This window comes from Adiantum capillus-veneris, chromosome 9 (assembly GCF_014529385.1).
Source record: "Adiantum capillus-veneris isolate H3 chromosome 9, ASM1452938v2, whole genome shotgun sequence".
In the NCBI taxonomy this organism is placed as follows: domain Eukaryota; kingdom Viridiplantae; phylum Streptophyta; class Polypodiopsida; order Polypodiales; family Pteridaceae; genus Adiantum; species Adiantum capillus-veneris.
This window is the reverse complement of record NC_140939.1, coordinates 69216976-69236934: the sequence shown is the minus strand read 5'-3', so window position 1 is coordinate 69236934 and position 19959 is coordinate 69216976. Positions and strand designations below refer to the sequence as shown.

The following is a 19959-nucleotide window of genomic DNA, read 5'->3' as shown; positions in this document are numbered from 1 at the left end:
ACACATTAATAAGTTACTTTGACATGACATTTATTAGGAATAGGTAGGGCAAATGGCTAAAGGACCTATAACATTGTTTGTCGGTAACCAACAAGGGCATTTTCTGCTGACGTGTCAAGCCACTAAAGACTAGAGTCAACCTGCAGATCTCGGCCGAGGGGCCTAAACCCTAAGAAGCAACAGCACAAGAAGTTTTTACCAACTTATAGAACCCCATTCCATGGGACCTATAATGAAGCTAAGCAAGACCCAAAAAGACCTGGCGTAAACAATTGATGACGTGGCATGCATTGTACGAACTGCCGCAATTCGCGTTCACATGCTGATGTGACAGGTATACAGACGCCCGTATTTTACGGTGATGAAGTGGCAGCTGTATGGATTCCATGAAACGCGCTAGCAACTTTGGGCGTCAGCTTTTGGAACCAGATGCTTTTAGAACTTAAATCTTCTTTTAGAGGCCAAGGGCCTTTAAATCATAGTTACCAGGAACGGGAAATCAGAAGGGGAACGAGGAACGGGAACGCAGAACAAAATGCCATTCCTTGTTCCGGGTACTCACATTTGAAACACAGAACGGGGATTCGGAACAGGAACTTGGAATGGGAACGGGGAACGGAGACCTGAAAAAGGTCATTCCCTGTTACTATGCTTTAAATATCACCCATGGGCTCTCACTCTAGCAGTCTATCCGTAGGAGATGTAGAGCAGAGCCATGGCAATTGTACCATGCATAGCAACTAAAATACGCGTATTTTATTTAGAATACACGACATCCCGTATTGAAACGTACAATACGTCTCATAACGTTTTCTATTCTAACGTTTTTTTCCTCAAAATGTATCTCTTTTCCTAGTTGATCGATTGTATTTTAGAACTTCATGGTGCTTGTTTATATATGTGATGGTTAAATATTGAAGAGTCATTGAAGAGGTCCATGAACCGCTTCATTTGTCCTTATTAAAGTATCATTTCTAAAAAACGTTGACGTATTTTATTTTTCATTCTCAAAAATACGTCTTTGTATACCGCGTATTAAACGTCTCGTCCCGTACCGTAGCTGCTATGGTACCATGTTGAAGCAATATAAAGAAATACCGAAAGGGGCACCAAGGTTTGGGGCCAATGCTCTCTCTTGGGGTGGAACTTCGCCACTCCCGTCTCGTGTGTCGTGCATCTCTTTCAATTCAGTTGTTATTGAAGTGCTTAAAGTTGTTCAATCTGGACTCTATTCTTTTTCGTTGGCACGCGGTGCCCGTCCCGTTACGTCCTTCGGAGTTGGCCATTCTACAAAAGCTTTTACTTTGATAGGATCCATATCTTTACTTCTACTCAAATCCATATCCATATCTTTTACTTTGATAGGATCCATATCTTGTGGCCAAGATACTTTATTTCTTGCAAAAAGAATTCACTCTTCTTTGGGTTGACATAAAGCTTGTGAGTCCGCAATTCTTGAAACACAATTGCCAAATGTTTCTTATGCTCTTCTTCATTGGATGAGAAGATGATAATGTCATCAAAGAAAGTTTCTATGATGACGAAACAATGTGATCCATCAAACGGTTGAAAGTAGTTGGTGCTCTTGGCTACTATGGGTACATTATGTCTTGCTGGATTTTTTCGAGCTCCTGCATTAGCCAGCTAGAGAGAGTGATCAAGAACTTTCTGTGGTCAAGGGGAGATACACACTTGGCTCGAACCAAACTTTTCCGGTAGGTTATTACTTTACCTTGCTCTAAGGGAGGGTTGGGGATCATCGACCCAGCACGTCGAAGTAGAGCCCTGCTTGGGAAGCTTGTGATCAGAGGTCTTCTTCCAGTGGAGGAGCCCTTGAAGGAGCTATTGTTACGTCGGATTCGTGCCCCAGTCGCTCAAATGAGCGGCCCATGGAATCCTTCCATACGATGGATTTTCACAGAGATGCGCAGAGTGCACCTCAATAGGAGCTAGGGAGACTGCTTTGCAACAATCCTGCTTAGGGCCTGTGAGCAGCTACGGAGTGGCCTTGAGCAGCATTATCCCACATGCACTGAGGAATGCTTCAGACAACCACTTGTTTGGAATCATATAGTCAGCGAGGCCACATGGTTGATAGCAAACCTCATGTTTCTTAGCGTCCCATGGCAAAGGGGCCAGCCCGTTCTCTTGGCGATTGGCTACAGCTTACACGACTTTATGAGAAGATCCAAAGCATCCAGCTGCGGGGCATGAGGGGGACACAGAGCATGTGTCAAGATATTGCAGAGGCTATACAAGCGGAGTGGTTCGCCCCTCTAGAGCCAACAACTCCCCTTTGGATGGGGACCTTTCACACGACTGGAGGCATGCCTAGCATTACATCGCAACCTTGATTAGGACCTTTGTCTTCATTAGTGAGGCCAATCAATCTGGCTGCTACCTCAGAGATGAAGTTACGAGGTTATTCAAAGTCAATCATAATTACAACAGGTAAACCTCTCAAGCTTTCCATGCTTGCCTTACTACATTCAAGAGCTTGGACGTCTCTAATGGTAGCAAACTTAGGTTTAGTTGGCTCCTCTGTCCTTTTCTTCCTACCATTCTTTTTCTTGTACTCGAATGCCATGTGTCCTTTGCCACCGCATTTGAAACGCCTTCCTTCCTTGAGTCGTCTCTTCATTTCTTCCTTTGACAGCTTGGTGTAGGTTGAGCTTTCTTGCTTTGACTAATCTTTAGAACTTGATGGTGTAGAAGGTGCTAAAGGCTTCTTCCCTTGATTCTCATCAATCTTCGCTCTCTTTGATGACCCTTCATTTGTTGAAGAATTTTTTCTCTTCAACATTCACTTTATATTACGAGCTTCTGCATTCAAAGTTGATTCCATGAAATCCTTCAAAGTTTTCTTTTTTGAGACATGCATAAGAGGCTTCAAAAGTGGATGTAGGCCGCCTTCAAACTTGCAGATAACTTCGTCATCGCTTACATTGATATATTGGGCAGCCTTGAGGTATGTATCCCAAAAGCGGTAAATATACCCTTGCACATTATCCTCTTTTTGATCCAGCTTATCCCAAACGGAGCACACGTCCTTCTTGAAATTCGTAGGCAGAAATTGAGATATAAACATCTCTTTAAATTCCTCCCAAGTTTTAGGATCTGTGTTCCTGGTTACATGTGTTAGATACCAATTACTAGCAACTTCTTTAAGAAGAATAGAATCTTCAGAGAAGTTAAGATTCTTGAAGACTAAATCAAATTCTCTGATGAAGGCAAGCGTTTTTGCAATGTCCATACCCTTTCCATCGAAGTAAGAAAGTTTTACTCTCTTGTCTCCAAGCTTGCATGTTTCTTTCTTATTTTTCTCATTTTCCGATTCAAATATCTTATTCTCCTTTGTACGTAGCTCCGTTGATGAATCATGAGAAGAGGATATAGCATCGAGCTCCAAGAAAATAGCATTTCCAAAGGAATCCGGACAGATGATGCCCACCTTTAATAGATATTCCTTGGCAACCACGATTGGGTCTTCATAATCAGAACTTTTTTAATAAAATCTTCAAAGTGAGATACCTTTGAATTTGTGATTGCCTTCCTAGCGACCACCAATTGCACATCAAGACCTGTCAAAAGTCTCCATCTCTTTCATAAGTTCAAGAAGCTTCTTTTCAAGCTTTGTCAATCCATCTTCTATATAGATGTGAGCATGAGATCATGATGGAGTCTTTTCTCTATGTCAACTCGTTCATTTCCCATGGCTACTGCTCTTGAAGAACGATTCTCTTTTGGAGGAAGAGGAATCTTTTGAACGACTGTAATGTGCGGTTGACCTCCACCTCTCTCTATGGCTTGAAATCCTTTCAACAGCAAAAGTCTTTTATGGTGAACCTCTTGATCACTCCAAGAGAGAGAGGGCTCAGGAGACACCAAAGAGTATTTCTCCGTGAAGCCTTCTCCAGAGTCCACTCTGATACCAATAAACCTCGCCCTTGATACACCGCAGGCTTATTACTACCAATTAACACTTTGCACATACGATAAATACCAATCTTTGGTTAGTTCTTGAGTGAGAGAGAGAGAGAGAGAGAGAGAGAGAGAGAGAGAGAGAGAGAGAGAGAGAGAGAGAGAGAGAGACATATATGTATGTAGAGATATAGCATAATAAGTGTGTAGAGATATGGATAACTTGAAAGAATGAGAGAGACAGATTAGATACTGAAATAACATTGATAGAAACACACCACTGACCCGGAACAACCAGACCCCTTCACAAGAATTTGTTTATTCATCCAAAAAATTACAAGTGCATAGGCTGAAAATTTAGCATGAAATCCCCGTGAGTTCTCCTTCATGCAATAATTGCGGCCACACCTCCTCCAATGTCTTCCTTCCTCACATAAGCTTGAGAGAGAGAGAGAGAGAGAGAGAGAGAGAGAGAGAGAGAGAGAGAGCATGTAGGGCTTATAGGAGACAAAAGTAGCATATAGCCGGCAATAGGCTGAAAATTTAGCATGAAATCCCCGAGGGTTCTCTTTCATGCGATAATTGCAGCCACACCTCCTCCAATGTCTTCCTCTCACATAAGCTTGAGAGAGAGAGAGAGAGAGAGAGAGAGAGAGAGAGAGAGAGCGCATGTAGGGCTTATAGGAGAGAAAAGTAGCATATAGAGGGCAATGGCCATGCTATTGTAGAGGCTTCTTGAGCTGAGATTTAGAGAGTAATTTCAATAACGAGGTGATCTCAAAAATGAGAGAAAGGGCTGCTTTTATAGATGAATTTGCCTCTTGAATAAGGAGGTTGTAACAAACTGCTGACGTGTCAAAGCCTAAAGAATGGAGTCAACTTACAGATGTGGCCGAGGGGCCTCAACCCTAATTTCTGCCAGAAACCCTAACCCTAAAACCTGCAAACCCTAATTCTGGAAACCCTAACTCTAAAACTGCAGAAACCCTAACCCTAACCCTAAGGGCAGCAGGCAGATTTCCGCGTTTTGCGCTAGCTGATGTCGTGGCAGCTATACGGATTTCGGTGATTTACGCTGGTAGCTTTTTGGCTTTGCTTTTGAACCAGATGCTTTTAAGTTTGAAGGCTTTTCACTGTAATTGCTTTTTAGGCCGAGGGCCTTTAAATATGAGGTTAGGGCTCATTCTCTGGCATGCTTCCTAGCGAAGGTGCAGAGTCTGAAGTACCGGCTTGTACTGTGTTGATGCAATATAAAGAAATATTGAAAGGGGTGCCAAGGTTTGGGGCCAATACTCTCTCGGGTGGAATTCCACCACTCCGTGTCGCGTGTCGTCTCTCTCTATTTCAATTAAAGTTGTTATTGAAGTCTGTTCAGTCTGTTCTTTTCTATTGGCACGTGGTGCCCGTCTTGTGACAGTGGTATTAGAGCATGACGCGTGTGCTTTTCTGAAAGCATACCGGTCCTACAAAAGAGCAGAGAGAGCTTTTGGAATTTTATTTGAGGTATTTTCACCCTCCACTCTAGCCCGGACTTATCAACCATTCCCACCCTTACTTCATCGCGCATCGGGCGCGCTCCCGTCTTCACCGCAGTGTCTTACAAGGCATAAGCCAATTAAGAACCCATTACTTGGAATTCATGGATTCAGCAAAATATTTGCAGTTTCTTCTCAATGAGCTTCACGACATTCTTTCGCGGCATCCTGAGAAGAATCTTCCGATGCTGCAAAGTTTTCAACAATTTTTGAACTACATGTTACCCCCTCTCATGCCCCAGGTGGTACCTCCTCCTCCGGCACAAAAAAGTACGAGAGCTTCCGACCAGCAACCTTCTCAACCATCTGTTCCGATCGGGGGAGTCTTCAGGAATATGGTGCAACCATCTGACCCTGATCCAGTGCAACCGCCTTTGCCACCGCCATTGCCCCCACCACCACCGCCACCGCCACCAGGCTACAATGTTTGGAGCCCATATGGATACCCTTATTATCCATACCCGGGACATGCGCCTAACCAACCCAAAGATTTCAAACATGGTGGCACGACAGTCAATTTTTTCACTTTTTCCGAGGTGAAAGGTCGCAAGAAAGCATTGCAATTCCTACAGCAATTCGACAACATCTATGCTTTGGGGAACTATACAGAAGAATCCAAGATTTCTCGAGCAACGGGATTTCTTAAAGATAATGCTATGCACTGGTGGAGTTCAATCGCGACACAACCGCATGCTCCAAGGACCTGGCAAGCTTTCAAGATGGTTTTTGCACGTAGTTACATGACTTCAATGTTTTGAAGTCCGGATTTTGGTAGAGTGGAGCAACTTGAAAATGCTTGCCACCGAAACCATGGACGACTATAACCAAAGGTTTCTCGACGTGTACCTTCCGGTGTCCTTCTTTAAGTTCATTCCCCTGGAGGACCACTGCGAGCGCTACACCATTGGACTACCATCACCATTGCAGGAATATTGTCTATCCAAGCAAGTCTCTACCATGCAAGACCTTATGGACCATGCCGCGGTCGGCTACAAGCTCATGAAAGGAAAGTTGGAGTTTACCACAGAAGAACCTCCGGCCACTAACCAGAACTCCCGACAACCAGGGTAGTTTTCGTTCGACGTACGGGACGTCTAGTACCGTTCGGTCGGACCCGTTCCATTCAATACGTTTAGTACGTTCCGTTCGGTCGAAATATGTAGCCTTTTATGACCGTTGGCCGCAGTTTTGAACGGTGACAGTGAACGTTAGTGGGCATTTAGGGAGCAGTTTTGGAGCATGTTTGCAACCATGTGGCATGTACCAATGCCCATTGCCATGCTCTCCCTCTCACATGCATAATGCCCCATGCTCTCCCTCTCCCATGCTCTTCCTCTTCCTATAATCTATTTAAGCAACTCCTCCACCTTGTTCTCAACACAACTTACAAGCTACAAGCTCTAGCCTCTCAATGCTCTCATCATCCATGTGCTCCCATTGAAGCTCTCAAGTGACAAGGCTCAAGCTCTCCATCTTCTCTCCCTTGGGTCTCTCCCCCTCAAGCTCCCATTGAAGCTCTCGAGTCTCAAGTGACAAGCTCTCCATCTTCTCTCCCTTGGGTCTCTCCCTCTCAAGCTCTCATAATTGTAATCTGTACAAATGTCAAGTTTCTTTAAGGCCTAAGCCTTAGGCTTAAGTATTATTTGTTTTTTTTATTTTGAACGTACATAACGTCATCGTACATCATAAATTTTTTTAGTTCGTTTAGTACCGCATATCATCGTACGTGTACAAAACGTACAGGACCGTACGAGACCACCCTGCCGGCAACAACGAACAAATTCTCGGGAATCCCATGAAAACCAACCTCAATGGCCTCGTTTGACACAACGTCAACGAGACGCCTTGTTACAAGAAGGCCGATGCTCGAATGTTTCCAAACAGCGCATACGTTCAATACATGTCCTGAGCGAGCCTCGACGTCCTCACTGCAACCTTCTGCTCCCACGACAGACAGATCCCCGCAGCCACCTCCGGCCAAGAAGGCTAGGCCTGCTATTGGGCTAGTACCCGATATTTATGTTATACACCTCGAGAGTTTTAATGAATTATGCAAAGCTTATGGAAAACTCAACAGCTTGAAAGCCCTTATTTTCTTTGACCCCGGAGCTATGGAGAACTTCATCCATGCAGAATTCTTGAAGCAGATGCACTTAAAAAATGATGCAGAGGGTGGAGAAATTGAAGTTGAGCTAGCCACGGGGCAAACTCAGAAAGTGATACCGCTCATTGGTGCACTTCCAGTGACTATACAAGATTATCATGGAAAAGCCGATTTCCACATTATGTATGAAGTTGGGCAATTGGGACGTTCTCTTGGGCATGCCCTGGCACGACAAGAATGATGCAACTCTCCAGGTCCAGAACCGAACCATCACCGTGATGCAGAAGGGCAAGCCCATTGTTCTCAAAGTTCGATTGTCCGAACAAAACCCTGAATGACCTCTCTAGTTGTTTTCTAGTTAGATACTTTTGAACATTGTTTGAGAAAGTATTGTTTGAACTTTGTTTAAAATGGATAATATCTGTTTTAAACATGTCTTGGTGCCGGTTTGAAATGTTACTCTGGTTTCAATACTGGTTTCATTGATTGGTTGTTTTGCTCCTGGGAGGAGAGTGAGAAATACTGTTTTGGTATTGTTTGAACCTGGGAACGACGCAGGCCGATGCCTGGGGAGCGTTTCGTTGTATGCTAGAAAACCTCGGAACGACGTAGGCCGATGCCTAGGGAGCGTTTGGTTGTATGCTTGAACCTCCGAGCGACGCAGACTGCGGTCTGGGGAGCGTTTGGTTGTACAGTCTTCTGAGCTCATGGCCCGGACCTATTTAGGTTATTTGCGGGGGAAGTGACGAGGTAGTCGTTGAGTAGCTTCATACCGCCGACCGTTTGTCTCGGGGGAGTGCTAAGCGGCGCTGTTTGTTGTGTCTTGTAACATGCATATGTAAGCATTTGTGTTGCATTGTGATGTGTCAATTACTCAATATTCCTAATTGGATGAGATTGCCTGGGTATGTAATTTTAGTGCATCAAGACACCCGTGGAAGATCAGTACAGCCTGGGTGTGATGGCTAATTTTACTACGCCGGAATATCAAGAGTTCCGATCTGGACGAAAGGAGAAGCTAACTCCTTGATCAAAACAGCCGAGAGGAGAAGCTAACTCCTTGATCAAAAGAGCATAAAAGAGAAGCTAACTCCTTGATCAAAACAGCCGAAAGGAGAAGCTAACTCCTTAATAAAAAGAGCAAATTGATTGTCCCTCAGAATGTCCCTCGGAATGACCCTCGGAAATTTTTGAGCTAACTTGAATTGTTTAGCAGATATGATGTAATCGCGGACAATTACTCTCTTTCAAGAACGGGAGATGTAACAAACTGCTGAAGTGTCAAAGCCTAAAGAATGGAGTCAACTTACAGATGTGGCCAAGGGTCCTAAACCCTAATTTCTGCCAGAAACCCTAACTGCTGAAACCCTAATTCTGAAAACCCTAACCCTAAACCCTGACAACCCTAATTCTGAAACCCTAACCCTAAAACTGCAAAAACACTAACCCTAACCCTAAGGATAGCAAGCAGATTTGCGTGTTTTGTGCTAGCTGAACACGTGGCAGCTGTACGGATTTCTGTGATTTACGATGGCAGCTTCTTGGCTTTGCTTTTGGACCAGATGCTTTTAAGTTTAAAGGCTTTTCACTGCAATTGCTTTTTAGGCCGAGGGCCTTTAAATATGAGGTTAGGGATCATTCTCTGGCATGCTTCCTAGCGAAGGTGCAGAGTCTGGAGTACCGACTTGTACTGTCTTGATGCAATATAAAGAAATACCGAAAGGGGCGCCAAGGTTTGGGGCCAATACTCTCTAGGGTGGAATTCCTCCACTCCGTGTCGCATGTCGTCTCTCTCTATTTCAGTTAAAGTCGTTATTGAAGTGCTAAAAGTCTGTTCAGTCTGTTCTTGTCTATTGGCACGTGGTGCCCATCTTGTGACAGAGGTTGTGTGTTAGCATTAGCACAAGTGTCTTGCCGCTTGTTTAAAAAGATAAATTTTCTTTGACAAGTGTCCTTACATGTCTCAAGTGTCTTGGCAGAACTGTTTTGCCTTTTGAAAAAAAGAAAAAGTGAATTGTCTTTTGTCTTTGGCTATTGTCCTTACACATGTAACAAGTGTCTTGACACTTGTTTTTCTTGTGAATTTCTCCTTTTAGATTCTTCTAGCCCTTGACTAGAAGCTTCTAGAACATTCCAGAATCGGCAGAAAACTGAAACAAAATAAATATGGGAATCAAATGAGAGCTCTTTTTGAGTAGAATACATGATGCTCAAGCATTTTCAAAACAGCAGTAAATGGAAGTCATCATGCATGTTTTAGTTTCTGTGTGTGCCTAAGTTAGCTTCCATCCGTTCCATACACTTGTATCCATCTATATCTCTCTTCCCAAAAAGGTAAGAGGATATAGTCCTTCATGCTTTTTAAGCATGTCAATGGCCATTCATACTTCCCCACTTACGGATAGAAGTATGTCTAATCAATCATGGTTTTGTAAACACAAGAACACATGTCCAGTTATCTAATCTTTCAATCAGAAAGACAACATATGTAATCTTTCATAAGTTTCTTTGATTCGTATACAAAAGCTGATGACAGCCATAAGATAGACTCACACTTTGAGGCCTCCAGGAAGATTTCACAGTCACATGAGCAGGGTTCTTGATACTCGCAGGTGAGAGAGTGGTTTGGACTTTGGAGCACATGGACTAGACATGGATAGCTTACCACCCTTCTAATACCACCTTGACTCACCCTTCATTCAGTTCTCACATAGTGAGAGGAACACAGTACTCAGAGAGGATCTTTGGCAGCTCTACATCAAAGAGACATGGATTGCACCTAGACAGTCTCTTCTTCCCCCAAAGATGATTACAGTGAACACTTCTTGACCATACTAGATGAGGGGTTCATTCAAAGACACCGCTACATGGACACATACATGCCACCATATATCTCACGAGGGCGATTGGTCAGCTCCGGATATCATTCACACTGGCTAGAAATAGAGACAGGACTCATACCCCCTCCCCGGTGAGAGATTTTCTAGCTTTGCACAATGAGGGTGATTGAGGACGAGGAGCACAGATGTAGATCTTGATGCACTTCATACTTGAACATTCCTGAGCATATAGATGTGCACACATACCCCCTAGTGATAGAGCTCCCCCCCCCCCCCCCCCCCCCCCCCCCCCCCCCCCCCCCCCCCTCCTCGTATACCATATATCTTGTATCCTGGCATCCCATAAATCACCCACTTCCCCCCTACCACCGGACCACATTTTTTTTGTACTTTTGTCCTTTCCTGATAGATGGAGGACACGCACATGTATATTTGATTTGTCTCATAGGCTGACTTCGGGCCTCTAATAGACGTAAAAAGATCTCTTTTTCACCAGAGAGAGAGAGAGAGAGAGAGAGAGAGAGAGAGAGAGAGAGAGAGAGAGAGAGAGAGAGAGAGAGCATCTATTTTAACCGGATGGATCAAAGAAAAAATTCACCTTCAGACGAACGTGTTAAGTTACACACACATACTAGACACACATATAATTAAAATATATCTACATAGGTATATACATGTGTGTTGTCTACATATAGACGTGCACACACATACATACATTGTGGGTGTACATGGGGTGGGGTGTGGGTGTGGGTCTATTTTTATGTGTGTGTTTGTGTGTCGATATACACATACAAAACACGTGCACACGCAAACACTTTCATACATAACTGAAGCCAGGAAAACAAAAGGCACCAATAATAGGCAGTTCAAGTTATAGCCTCATGGTCATCCACCAAACAATATAAGCATTATTTCCATCATGGTAGTATTGGCTACATGCGGTTTTGTTTTTGAGCCAAAAGGTGGAAAAACAACCTTTTACTTGGTGCGTAAAAGGTTGACTAATGCTTTTAATCTTGGCACTTCCATAAGAGGGTCTAAGGACAGAATATTTTGAAGATACCACGTAGGTCTAATTTTCAATCATAAAGCCAAATATTCTTTTCAAATTTACTATGCATTGTAATGCTCACTCAAAAAATGTGACAGCTAAACAATTATTGTTATTCACGATGTTGAAAGACCTCCACAAAGAAAGGAGAGAGAGCATCAAGAAAGTACCGTTCCATGCCAGTCTCCATGATAAACCTCTCCATAAGAACCTGTTCTAAAAGAATGCATATATAAGCTAATGAATAACAAATAAAAGCTCCCCTCTACAAAAAGTTGTTTGCTTAATAACGGTAATCTGAAAGGCACCTTACTGGATTGATAATCAATACATTATGATACAGCATGTAGAATGCAAAAGCCTTGAGTGTAAATAAACACACAATCCTAGACAAGGTCACATTCATTTTCACTGGAGCTGTGACATTGTGCTTGAAATAGAGAGAAACATATGCAGCAAAGGCAGCTGCAATATTCAAGACATGAGGTAAAATAGGTGACTTGATTTGAAATTTCACACTGAGAGCTGCACGTAAGGGGGAAACAAATAATGCGTTTCAGCTACCTACCCATCACATGATTTGAAGGTGTAACATCAATTTTTAGGGAGCACATAATTGTGATAAGATATCCTAACAAACCTTTGACACAACAATCCACTTACTTTAAACCTTTGACACAACAATCCACTTGCTTAATTGACTTACCCAGCCCAATCCGTTCTCCAATAACCAATTCATCCCAGTGAATTTCACATTTGGCCACTTCATGAAGAAGCCGATCAGACCTGGCACTGACAGACTCAGTAGACTTATCTGACACTCTTTCCTCTTCAGTGTTCTTATCTGCACCACCACTGCCTCTCCCTTCTGATACACTATGTTGTGAGTTTCGTCCTTGGTAATCAGTACCTTCATCATGCTTCTGCTCAAGCGATTCGCGGACACCCTTTCCTGAAGCTTCCTCCTTTATAGGCTCAGAAATGGGGAGTTCCATGCGCCTGCCAACAACTGCAGTGGTGGCTGCGACTACAGCAGCTGTTGCTGTTGCTGCCACTGCGACAGGAACATCCAAGGCTGGATCTGAAACGCGTTCAGATTTTGTAGCAGCAACCAGCATGGAGGAGGCCACAACAGCTGCTGTTGCTGCGGCAGCGGCCACAGGGCCCTTGATCAGTTCAGAAGGAAGAGTCTCATGGGCAAGGCTCAATGCACCTGCTGGAAGCACTGGACTTGTGGATTGCACAACAGCTGCCCCTGAAGATGCTGATGAATTTGGCGACGAACTGGGAGAGACATTTAAGAATGAAAAATCTAAAGGACGTCGATCTCCGAGGCCTTCTACAGAATTTAATCTCCGCAACCTCTCTTTGCAACTCTCCTCTGAGCTTGAGCTGTACGATTGTGCTGCAGAAGCAGGTCTTCCAGGCCCCACACTGCTCTTCTGTTTCCGTCGAATTGCACCTCCTCTTGATGCCTTTACTTTCTCACTTTCATCATCAACCTTCCATTCTTCACTCATCTGGTCTTGCAACTGCTTTCGTGACTTTTCAGTGAATAAGTCAGGAGGAGCCTGAACACCACTCTCAATCAAAACATCGTGTAGTCTCTGCGCAAGAGTGGGATTATCTTTCGCAGCATTGATCATATATTCAGAAACATCCTTTACTTTCGTGTCTCTTGCACCTGGTAGCCCAACACCCTCCGTCCATGATGGTGATCTCCGGAGCATTGTGGATTTATTCGGAGGTCGAGCAGGTATTGCATGCACTTCCTTCAGTTGCTGCCTGCTTACCTGGAAAACTTTAGTTGTCGGAGGTAATTCCTGGAACTCCTTCCCACCAACTCCTTCAGCAGAAAGCTCCTTTGCTGCCTTGTTAGGACTTTGTTGCAGGGAACCAAAATCTTTTCCAGCCATGTTTGTGCTTGGAATCAATGATGGATCATAAGGAAGAAGTGACCCAGGGACTGCCATCAAATCAATTATGAACTCCCTGCAAACCAAAAGTGTCTCTCTCTCTCTCTCTCTCTCTCTCTCTCTCTCTCTCTCTCTCTCTCTCTCTCTCTCTCTCTCTCTCTGTGTGGGGAGACTTCCAAGGAGAGAGCTTTAATCATGCGTTTCCCATCCATGGAGGTAAAGAAGGACTTCTTGAAGAGGCGTCCTACACTTAAGAAAACGGGCATATTCCTTGGAGATGACCTCACTCTCACACAACTTGCGCATATGAGAGAGGTAATGCCAGAGATTCAAGCGGCAAGAGAGAAGGGAAAGACGACCTTCTACAAAGATGGTCGGGTGGTGATTGTAGAGCGGCGCTCCACATGACAGTGCAAGACCTATGGGACCACACTCAAAGTTGCCACTTGGAATTGTAATGGATCTATGCGCCTTGATGTGGGTGCTTTTGAGGATAGTTTTATGGATAGAGACATCGTCTTCTACTCTGAGACACATCAGGCCCCTGGGCAGTCTATGCCTCACATTAGTGGATATAGATGGGAGACAGCTTGTAGACAGAAGACACGATCAGAGCACAGAGGGCGGGGTTCAAGAGGAGTGGCAATATCACCCACATGTACCTAGCTTGCTCATCCCTGCGAGCTATATGTATCAATGGTTGCAACTCCTCCCTGAATGGCCTACAGAGATTTCCCGCTGCGTGGGGTTTTACATGCTTTCCACACAGACATGGAGCCAGCACAGTGGATTATATCATGGCACAGCCGAGCCTCATCTCTCATATCCAGGATCTCACGGTTGGACCCAGACCTCTGGGTGTGGCAGTAGATCATGCTCTTGTGTCGTTTACCATCTCTTTTCAGTTTAGTGTAGCACACAGGTCACGGGCAACAGCCAACACTTGCTACGCCTTCACGCGGGAGACGGACTCTATATACATAGATGGGATCTACAAACGCCTGTGCATAGAGGAGCCAGGGCGATCTCTGGAGGAGCTTACTACTATACTGACACAGACACTACATGATGCAGCAGCAGAGGCATACCCACATACCCAGCCTGAGCAGAGACGCCGTTCGGGGAGCATGCCCCAAAATAGCTGGTATGATGAGGAATGCCGGGACACTAGAGCCAGACTTCAGAGGGAGGTACTTTTGGGGGACATCACTCACAGACAGTCACAGATTGACTTCCGCCCCCTAGTGCGGCAGAAGAAGAGAGCATTCTTGGCTCGCCTAGAGCAAGATCTATACAAGCTATTCTTGAGTCAGGACTCGCGTGAGGCATGGCGACTCTTTCATGAGCAATCCCCCCCCCCCTTTGCCATTACTTCTACAGAGGCCTGGGGCCAATACGCATCATCTCTGTACACAGTTCCTGAGCAACCCTCCCTTCCCGACCCCCCCCCGATCCATGCCCACACACGTGCTTTTTCCACCGCTGAGATGATGAGGAAGGCCATTGACAGGATGAGGATTGGGAGAGCATATGATCATGATGGCTTAGTGGCTGAGCATTTCACGCATGCCAGAGATCTACTAGCACAGCTTCTAGCAGTTATGTTTAACCGTGCCATGTCTGAGGGCTTGCCTGATACTTGGAGCCTATCTACTATTGTACCTATCTTCACGTCGGGAGACCCTATGGAGCCTGGGAATTATCGCACTATCATGATTGGACACACATTGGCACGATTGTACGCATCTATTCTTGAGCAGTAGTTGAGTAGATGGGTAGAGAGGGAGGGGATCCGCGCAGCCGAGCGAGCAGGGTTCAGGAGGGGTTTTTCTACTCTTGACCATATCTTGACACTCAGAGCCATCATTGACGAGGGCAGATCACATGGGAGACGGATCTATTGTAGCTTTGTGGATTTCCGCAAAGCATTTGACACAGTACCCAGAGCTAGATTGATGCGCAGATTACAACAGATGAGAATACCCACAGAGCTCATTTGGGGGGTCATGGCATTATACAGGTCAGTAGTGGGGCATGTACGCACCTCAGAGGGTCTATCCACGCCGGTTCACTCCACTATTGGGGTGAAGCAGGGTTGCCCGCTCTCTCCTACTCTATTTGGTATGTGGATGAGGTTTCTGACTACATTCAGAGAGATGGTGATAGAGGTGCACAGCTGGTAGGGACATGGATTCCACTATTGTTATACGCTGATGATATTGTGTTGATCTCCGACTCTCCGGAGGGGATGCAACGTCACTTGGATGCTTTGCATAGGTTTGCCCAAGAAAGTGGTTTGTCCGTCAACCTTGGTAAAACCAAGGTCATGGAATTTAATACCACCCCACAGTGGATTAGGAGGTCAGCGCCCGCATTCACATACGACCAGGAGACAGTGGAGTATACAGATGCTTACACTTACCTTGGAGTGGTTTTTAGTGGGCCAGTATTTTCACTAAGGAGGGCAGCAGAGACTAGATTGACCAGAGCCCAAGCAACATTGGGTAGATTGGAAAGGATGTGTTCACAGGTTCAGTTTCAGGAGCCTCGGACGAAGCTCTTGCTCTTTGACACTTTGGTGGCTTCTGCATTGCTTTATGGAGCTGAGAATTGGGGACCTTCATTGGATCATCACGGGAGGACAGGCCGCATTGATGGATGGGGGGACATGGAGAAGCCTCTTGTCTCTATGATCTCGCGGCTCATTAGAGCCAAGGCTTCAGTAGCACGTGCCATTGTCCGAGCAGAGCTAGCTGCCCCCCCACTAGTGGTTGAGGCACTCACCAGATCTGTCTCCTTCATACACCGTATGTGGGAACTTCCCAGAGACAAATATGCCCGCCTTGCACTTGAGTCCTCTCGACAGTTAGCCATGCAGGGAGATACAGCATGCTGGTATGGAGAGATGACATCATGGTTTCAGGCACATGGGTTCAACATAGACAGATTGCCTCCCTTCCAGTACTCACTGGATGCACCCTCTCTGACTCTTACACAGTCAGACATCACTAGGCTCATCCGCCAGGACCTGACTCAGCTAGACACCAGGAGGACATGGATACAGCCAACACAGGAGCTAGGCACGAAGATGGCTTTCTACAAAGAGCATCTTCTCCAGCTTACGGAGGACAGTTTTGTGACGAGGCCCAGGTACATGGACACCCACTTGTCTCATGGGGTACGATGTGCTATTGGCCAGATACGCACATCTTCACACCAGCTGCGGATCGAGACTGGGAGATACAGTGGAGTACCAACAGAGGCCAGGACATGCCCCCTGTGTGACATAGAGCCTGAGACACAGTTGCACTACACATGCCACTGCCCCGTCTACTACGAGATACGAGACCACTTCCACTGCTTGTTCAGAGAGGGCTTTGGACCACTCTCCAGAGTCATGCGATACGAGGATCAGAGATGCTTGGGTTTGTTTTTGCTCGAGCTGCGCAGACACAGAGAGAGAGCCTGATGAGAGGAGAGGCTAGCTAGTCTCAAAGACAGATCACAGACTTCTTTAGAGTAGACATTGCACACCTGGAGGAGTTACTACCACAGCAGAGCTCGTCGCCTCACGCCAGAGGCACACTGATCGACCGGGCGACCGAGCTGGGGAGATCCAGACGCTCGCGACTACGGAGGACTACACAACACCGACGGAGGCTGCATCAGAGGATTCGGATCACTTTGGCCCAACATGCACGACGCCCGGTCAGACTACTAACCATGGAGGAGATTGATGAGACCCAACAACGACTGATGCTAGATCTCTTGTGATTTTAGCTATCCCAGCTAGCTGATTAGTTCACACCTTGAAGTTTAGGATTCCATGGTAGTCATTTAGTCATTTTGTCATATTGTCATATAATTTCATTTTGTTACTCGGACTTTGTATTAGATCCACCACATTGTAACTTTCAGGTCTCATAGGTCACTTTGGCCTTTTGAAGACATTAATATAACATTTCATTTCATTCCACCACATTGTAACTTTCAGGTCTCATAGGTCACTTTGGCCTTTTGAAGACGTTAATATAACATTTCATTTCATTCCTCTCTCTCTCTCTCTCTCTCTCTCTCTCTCTCTCTCTCTCTCTCTCTCTCTCTCTCTCTCTCTCTCTCTCTCTCTCTCTCTCTCTCTCTCTCTCTCTCTCTCTCTCTCTGTGTGTGTGTGTGTGTGTGTGCGCGCGCGCGCACGCACGCGCAAGAACAAGAGGCTAATTCTATTACTTGAAAATCTCCCAGAACGCAACTAGGCACATGGCCAAACGGAAAAGATTGAAGGCCAAGGTCAAAAACATCTCCTATAGAGAGTAAAAAGTGTCGTGGCAAGCTAAATGGAGAGAGGATGGCACTAGCCTCTGAAAGATAGGCACTTCGACCAAAACCCCATTCAGCAACTGTAAATCAACAACCAGAGCCACCAAAAGCCACCAGCGATGAAGATGACAATGAGCTCTCTCTCTCATTTCCCTCCTAGTACGTCAATATATGCATCACCTAGAGGACAGTCCCCCTTCTCTATTTTAGATGATGAGATATGGGAGTTTTCCAGAGATGGCGACATTATTATCTTGGGGGATTTCAATGCTAGGACTGCCCATCACCAGACAATTTTCTATGATACCTCAAAGGAGTTGATGCGGGAGCTTGATATTACAAAAATGGGCATGTCTAGATTATGACAGGATGGGGAGCACACTAAGTATGGCAGATACTTGATTGATATGGGGACTGCACATGGATTGGCCATTTTGAATGGCCTACAGAGATTCCCTGCAGCAGCTGGTGGTTTTACATGCTTTCCACATCGGTATGGCGCTAGTACAGTGGATTATGATATGGCTCCGCCAGGACTCATTCCTTCCTTTCAGGATTTCGTGGTGGGAACTAGGCCGGTTGGGGTAGCAATCGATCATGCTATCTTGTCTTTCACTCTATCATTCCAGTTCAACACAGCTCCATTGGGAGAGGCCTCCTCACATACTCGGTATACTTTCACGAGGGAGACGGATCACGTGTACACTAATGAGATATACATGCAGCTATGCACTTAGGAGCCAGGACGACCACTAGATGAGCTCACCCAAATTCTGACAAAGACACTACATGATGCAGCATCAGAGGCATATCCCCACAGCCAGCCTACACACATACGATCTGGGAGCATGCCTCAGAACAATTGGTATGATGAGGAGTGTAGAGAGACGAGGATCAGATTACAAAGAGAGGTGCTCATGGGTACTACTACACATAGACAGTCACGGATTATCTTTCGCCGCCTAGTGTGACGAAAGAAGAGGGCTTACTTATCTCAATTAGAGTGTGATCTGTATCAGCTATTTATGAGTCAGGACTTAAGTGAGGCATGGAGGCTTTTCAATGAGCACTCTCCACTGCCAGCCATCACTTCCACAAAGACATGGGGGGAATATGCTACATCTCTCTATACAGCATCGGGGCAGCCACCTTTGCCTGACCCTCTAGAGGCATGCCCAGAAACATGTACTTTCTTTACTGCGACAGGGTAAGAAAAGCCATTGACAAGATGAAGACAGGAAGAGCACAGGATCATGACGGTCTGGTAGCAGAGCACTTTATCCATGCCAGGGATATGCTTGCAGAGCCCCTTGTTATGATGTTTAATAGAGCCATGTATGAGGGGTTCCCTGAGACTTGGAGTATGTCCACTATTGTGCCTATCTTCAAGTCGGGAGATCCTATGCTTCTCAGGAATTACCGAACCATCATGGTTGGTCACACTCTGGCTAGGCTATATGCATCAATTCTTGAGCATGAGTTGAATGGATGGGCAGAGAGAGAGGGCACACAGGCTGCAGGACAGGCAGGGTTCAGAAGAGGTTTCTCCACTCTTGACCAAATGTTGACATTAATAGCCATTATTGAGGGTAGACACCATGGCAGGAGGATATATTGTAGCTTTGTGGATTTCCGCAAAGCCTTTGATACAGTGCCACGAGCCAGACTCATACGCCGATTGCAAGATATGGGGATGCCCATAGAGCTGATATGGGGGATCTTAGCTTTATACAGGACAATGGTAGGACAGGTACGCACTACTCAGGGCATGTGTGACATGGTTCACTCCACCATTGGGGTGAAGCAGGGTTGTCCCCTATCTCTGACTCTCTTTGGGATATATGTAGATGAGTTTTCAGATTATGTACATACAGAGGGTGATAGAGGTGCTCAGCTTGCAGGGACATGGATTCGGTTGCTATTATATGTTGATGATATTGTGCTGATCTCCGACTCTCCAGAGGGAATGCAACGTCATTTGGATGCATTGCATGTATTTGCATGGGAGAGTGGATTGTCTGTGAGCCTTGGTAAGACCAAGGTGATGGTGTTTAACACCACGGCACAGTGGGTAAGGAGGTCCGCTTTACATATGGTCAAGAGACTGTGGAGTATGTAGATACATAAACTTATCTTGGGGCGGTTTTCAGTGGTCCAGTATTTTCCCTGAGGCATGCAGCAGATACGCGATTGACCAAAGCCTATGCAGCATTGGGGAGACTTGAGAGGATAAGTTCAAGTTCAGTTCCAGGAACCTCGGACAAAGCTTTCGCTC

General features: G+C 45.5%; 1 protein-coding gene across 1 annotated transcript in view; it reads right to left on the bottom strand.

The window, feature by feature from the left end:
• The window catches only part of LOC147450637 (putative serine/threonine-protein kinase SIS8), a 129981-nt gene that overhangs the window by 15672 nt on the left and 94350 nt on the right, over positions 1-19959 (bottom strand). Inside the window, exons 4-5 of the mRNA XM_086519783.1 lie at positions 12158-13443; positions 11622-11662 (exon numbers count right to left, since the gene is read on the bottom strand). Coding sequence (XP_086375909.1) covers positions 11622-11662; positions 12158-13443 — 1327 coding nt within the window. The remainder of the gene's footprint in view (positions 1-11621; positions 11663-12157; positions 13444-19959) is intronic.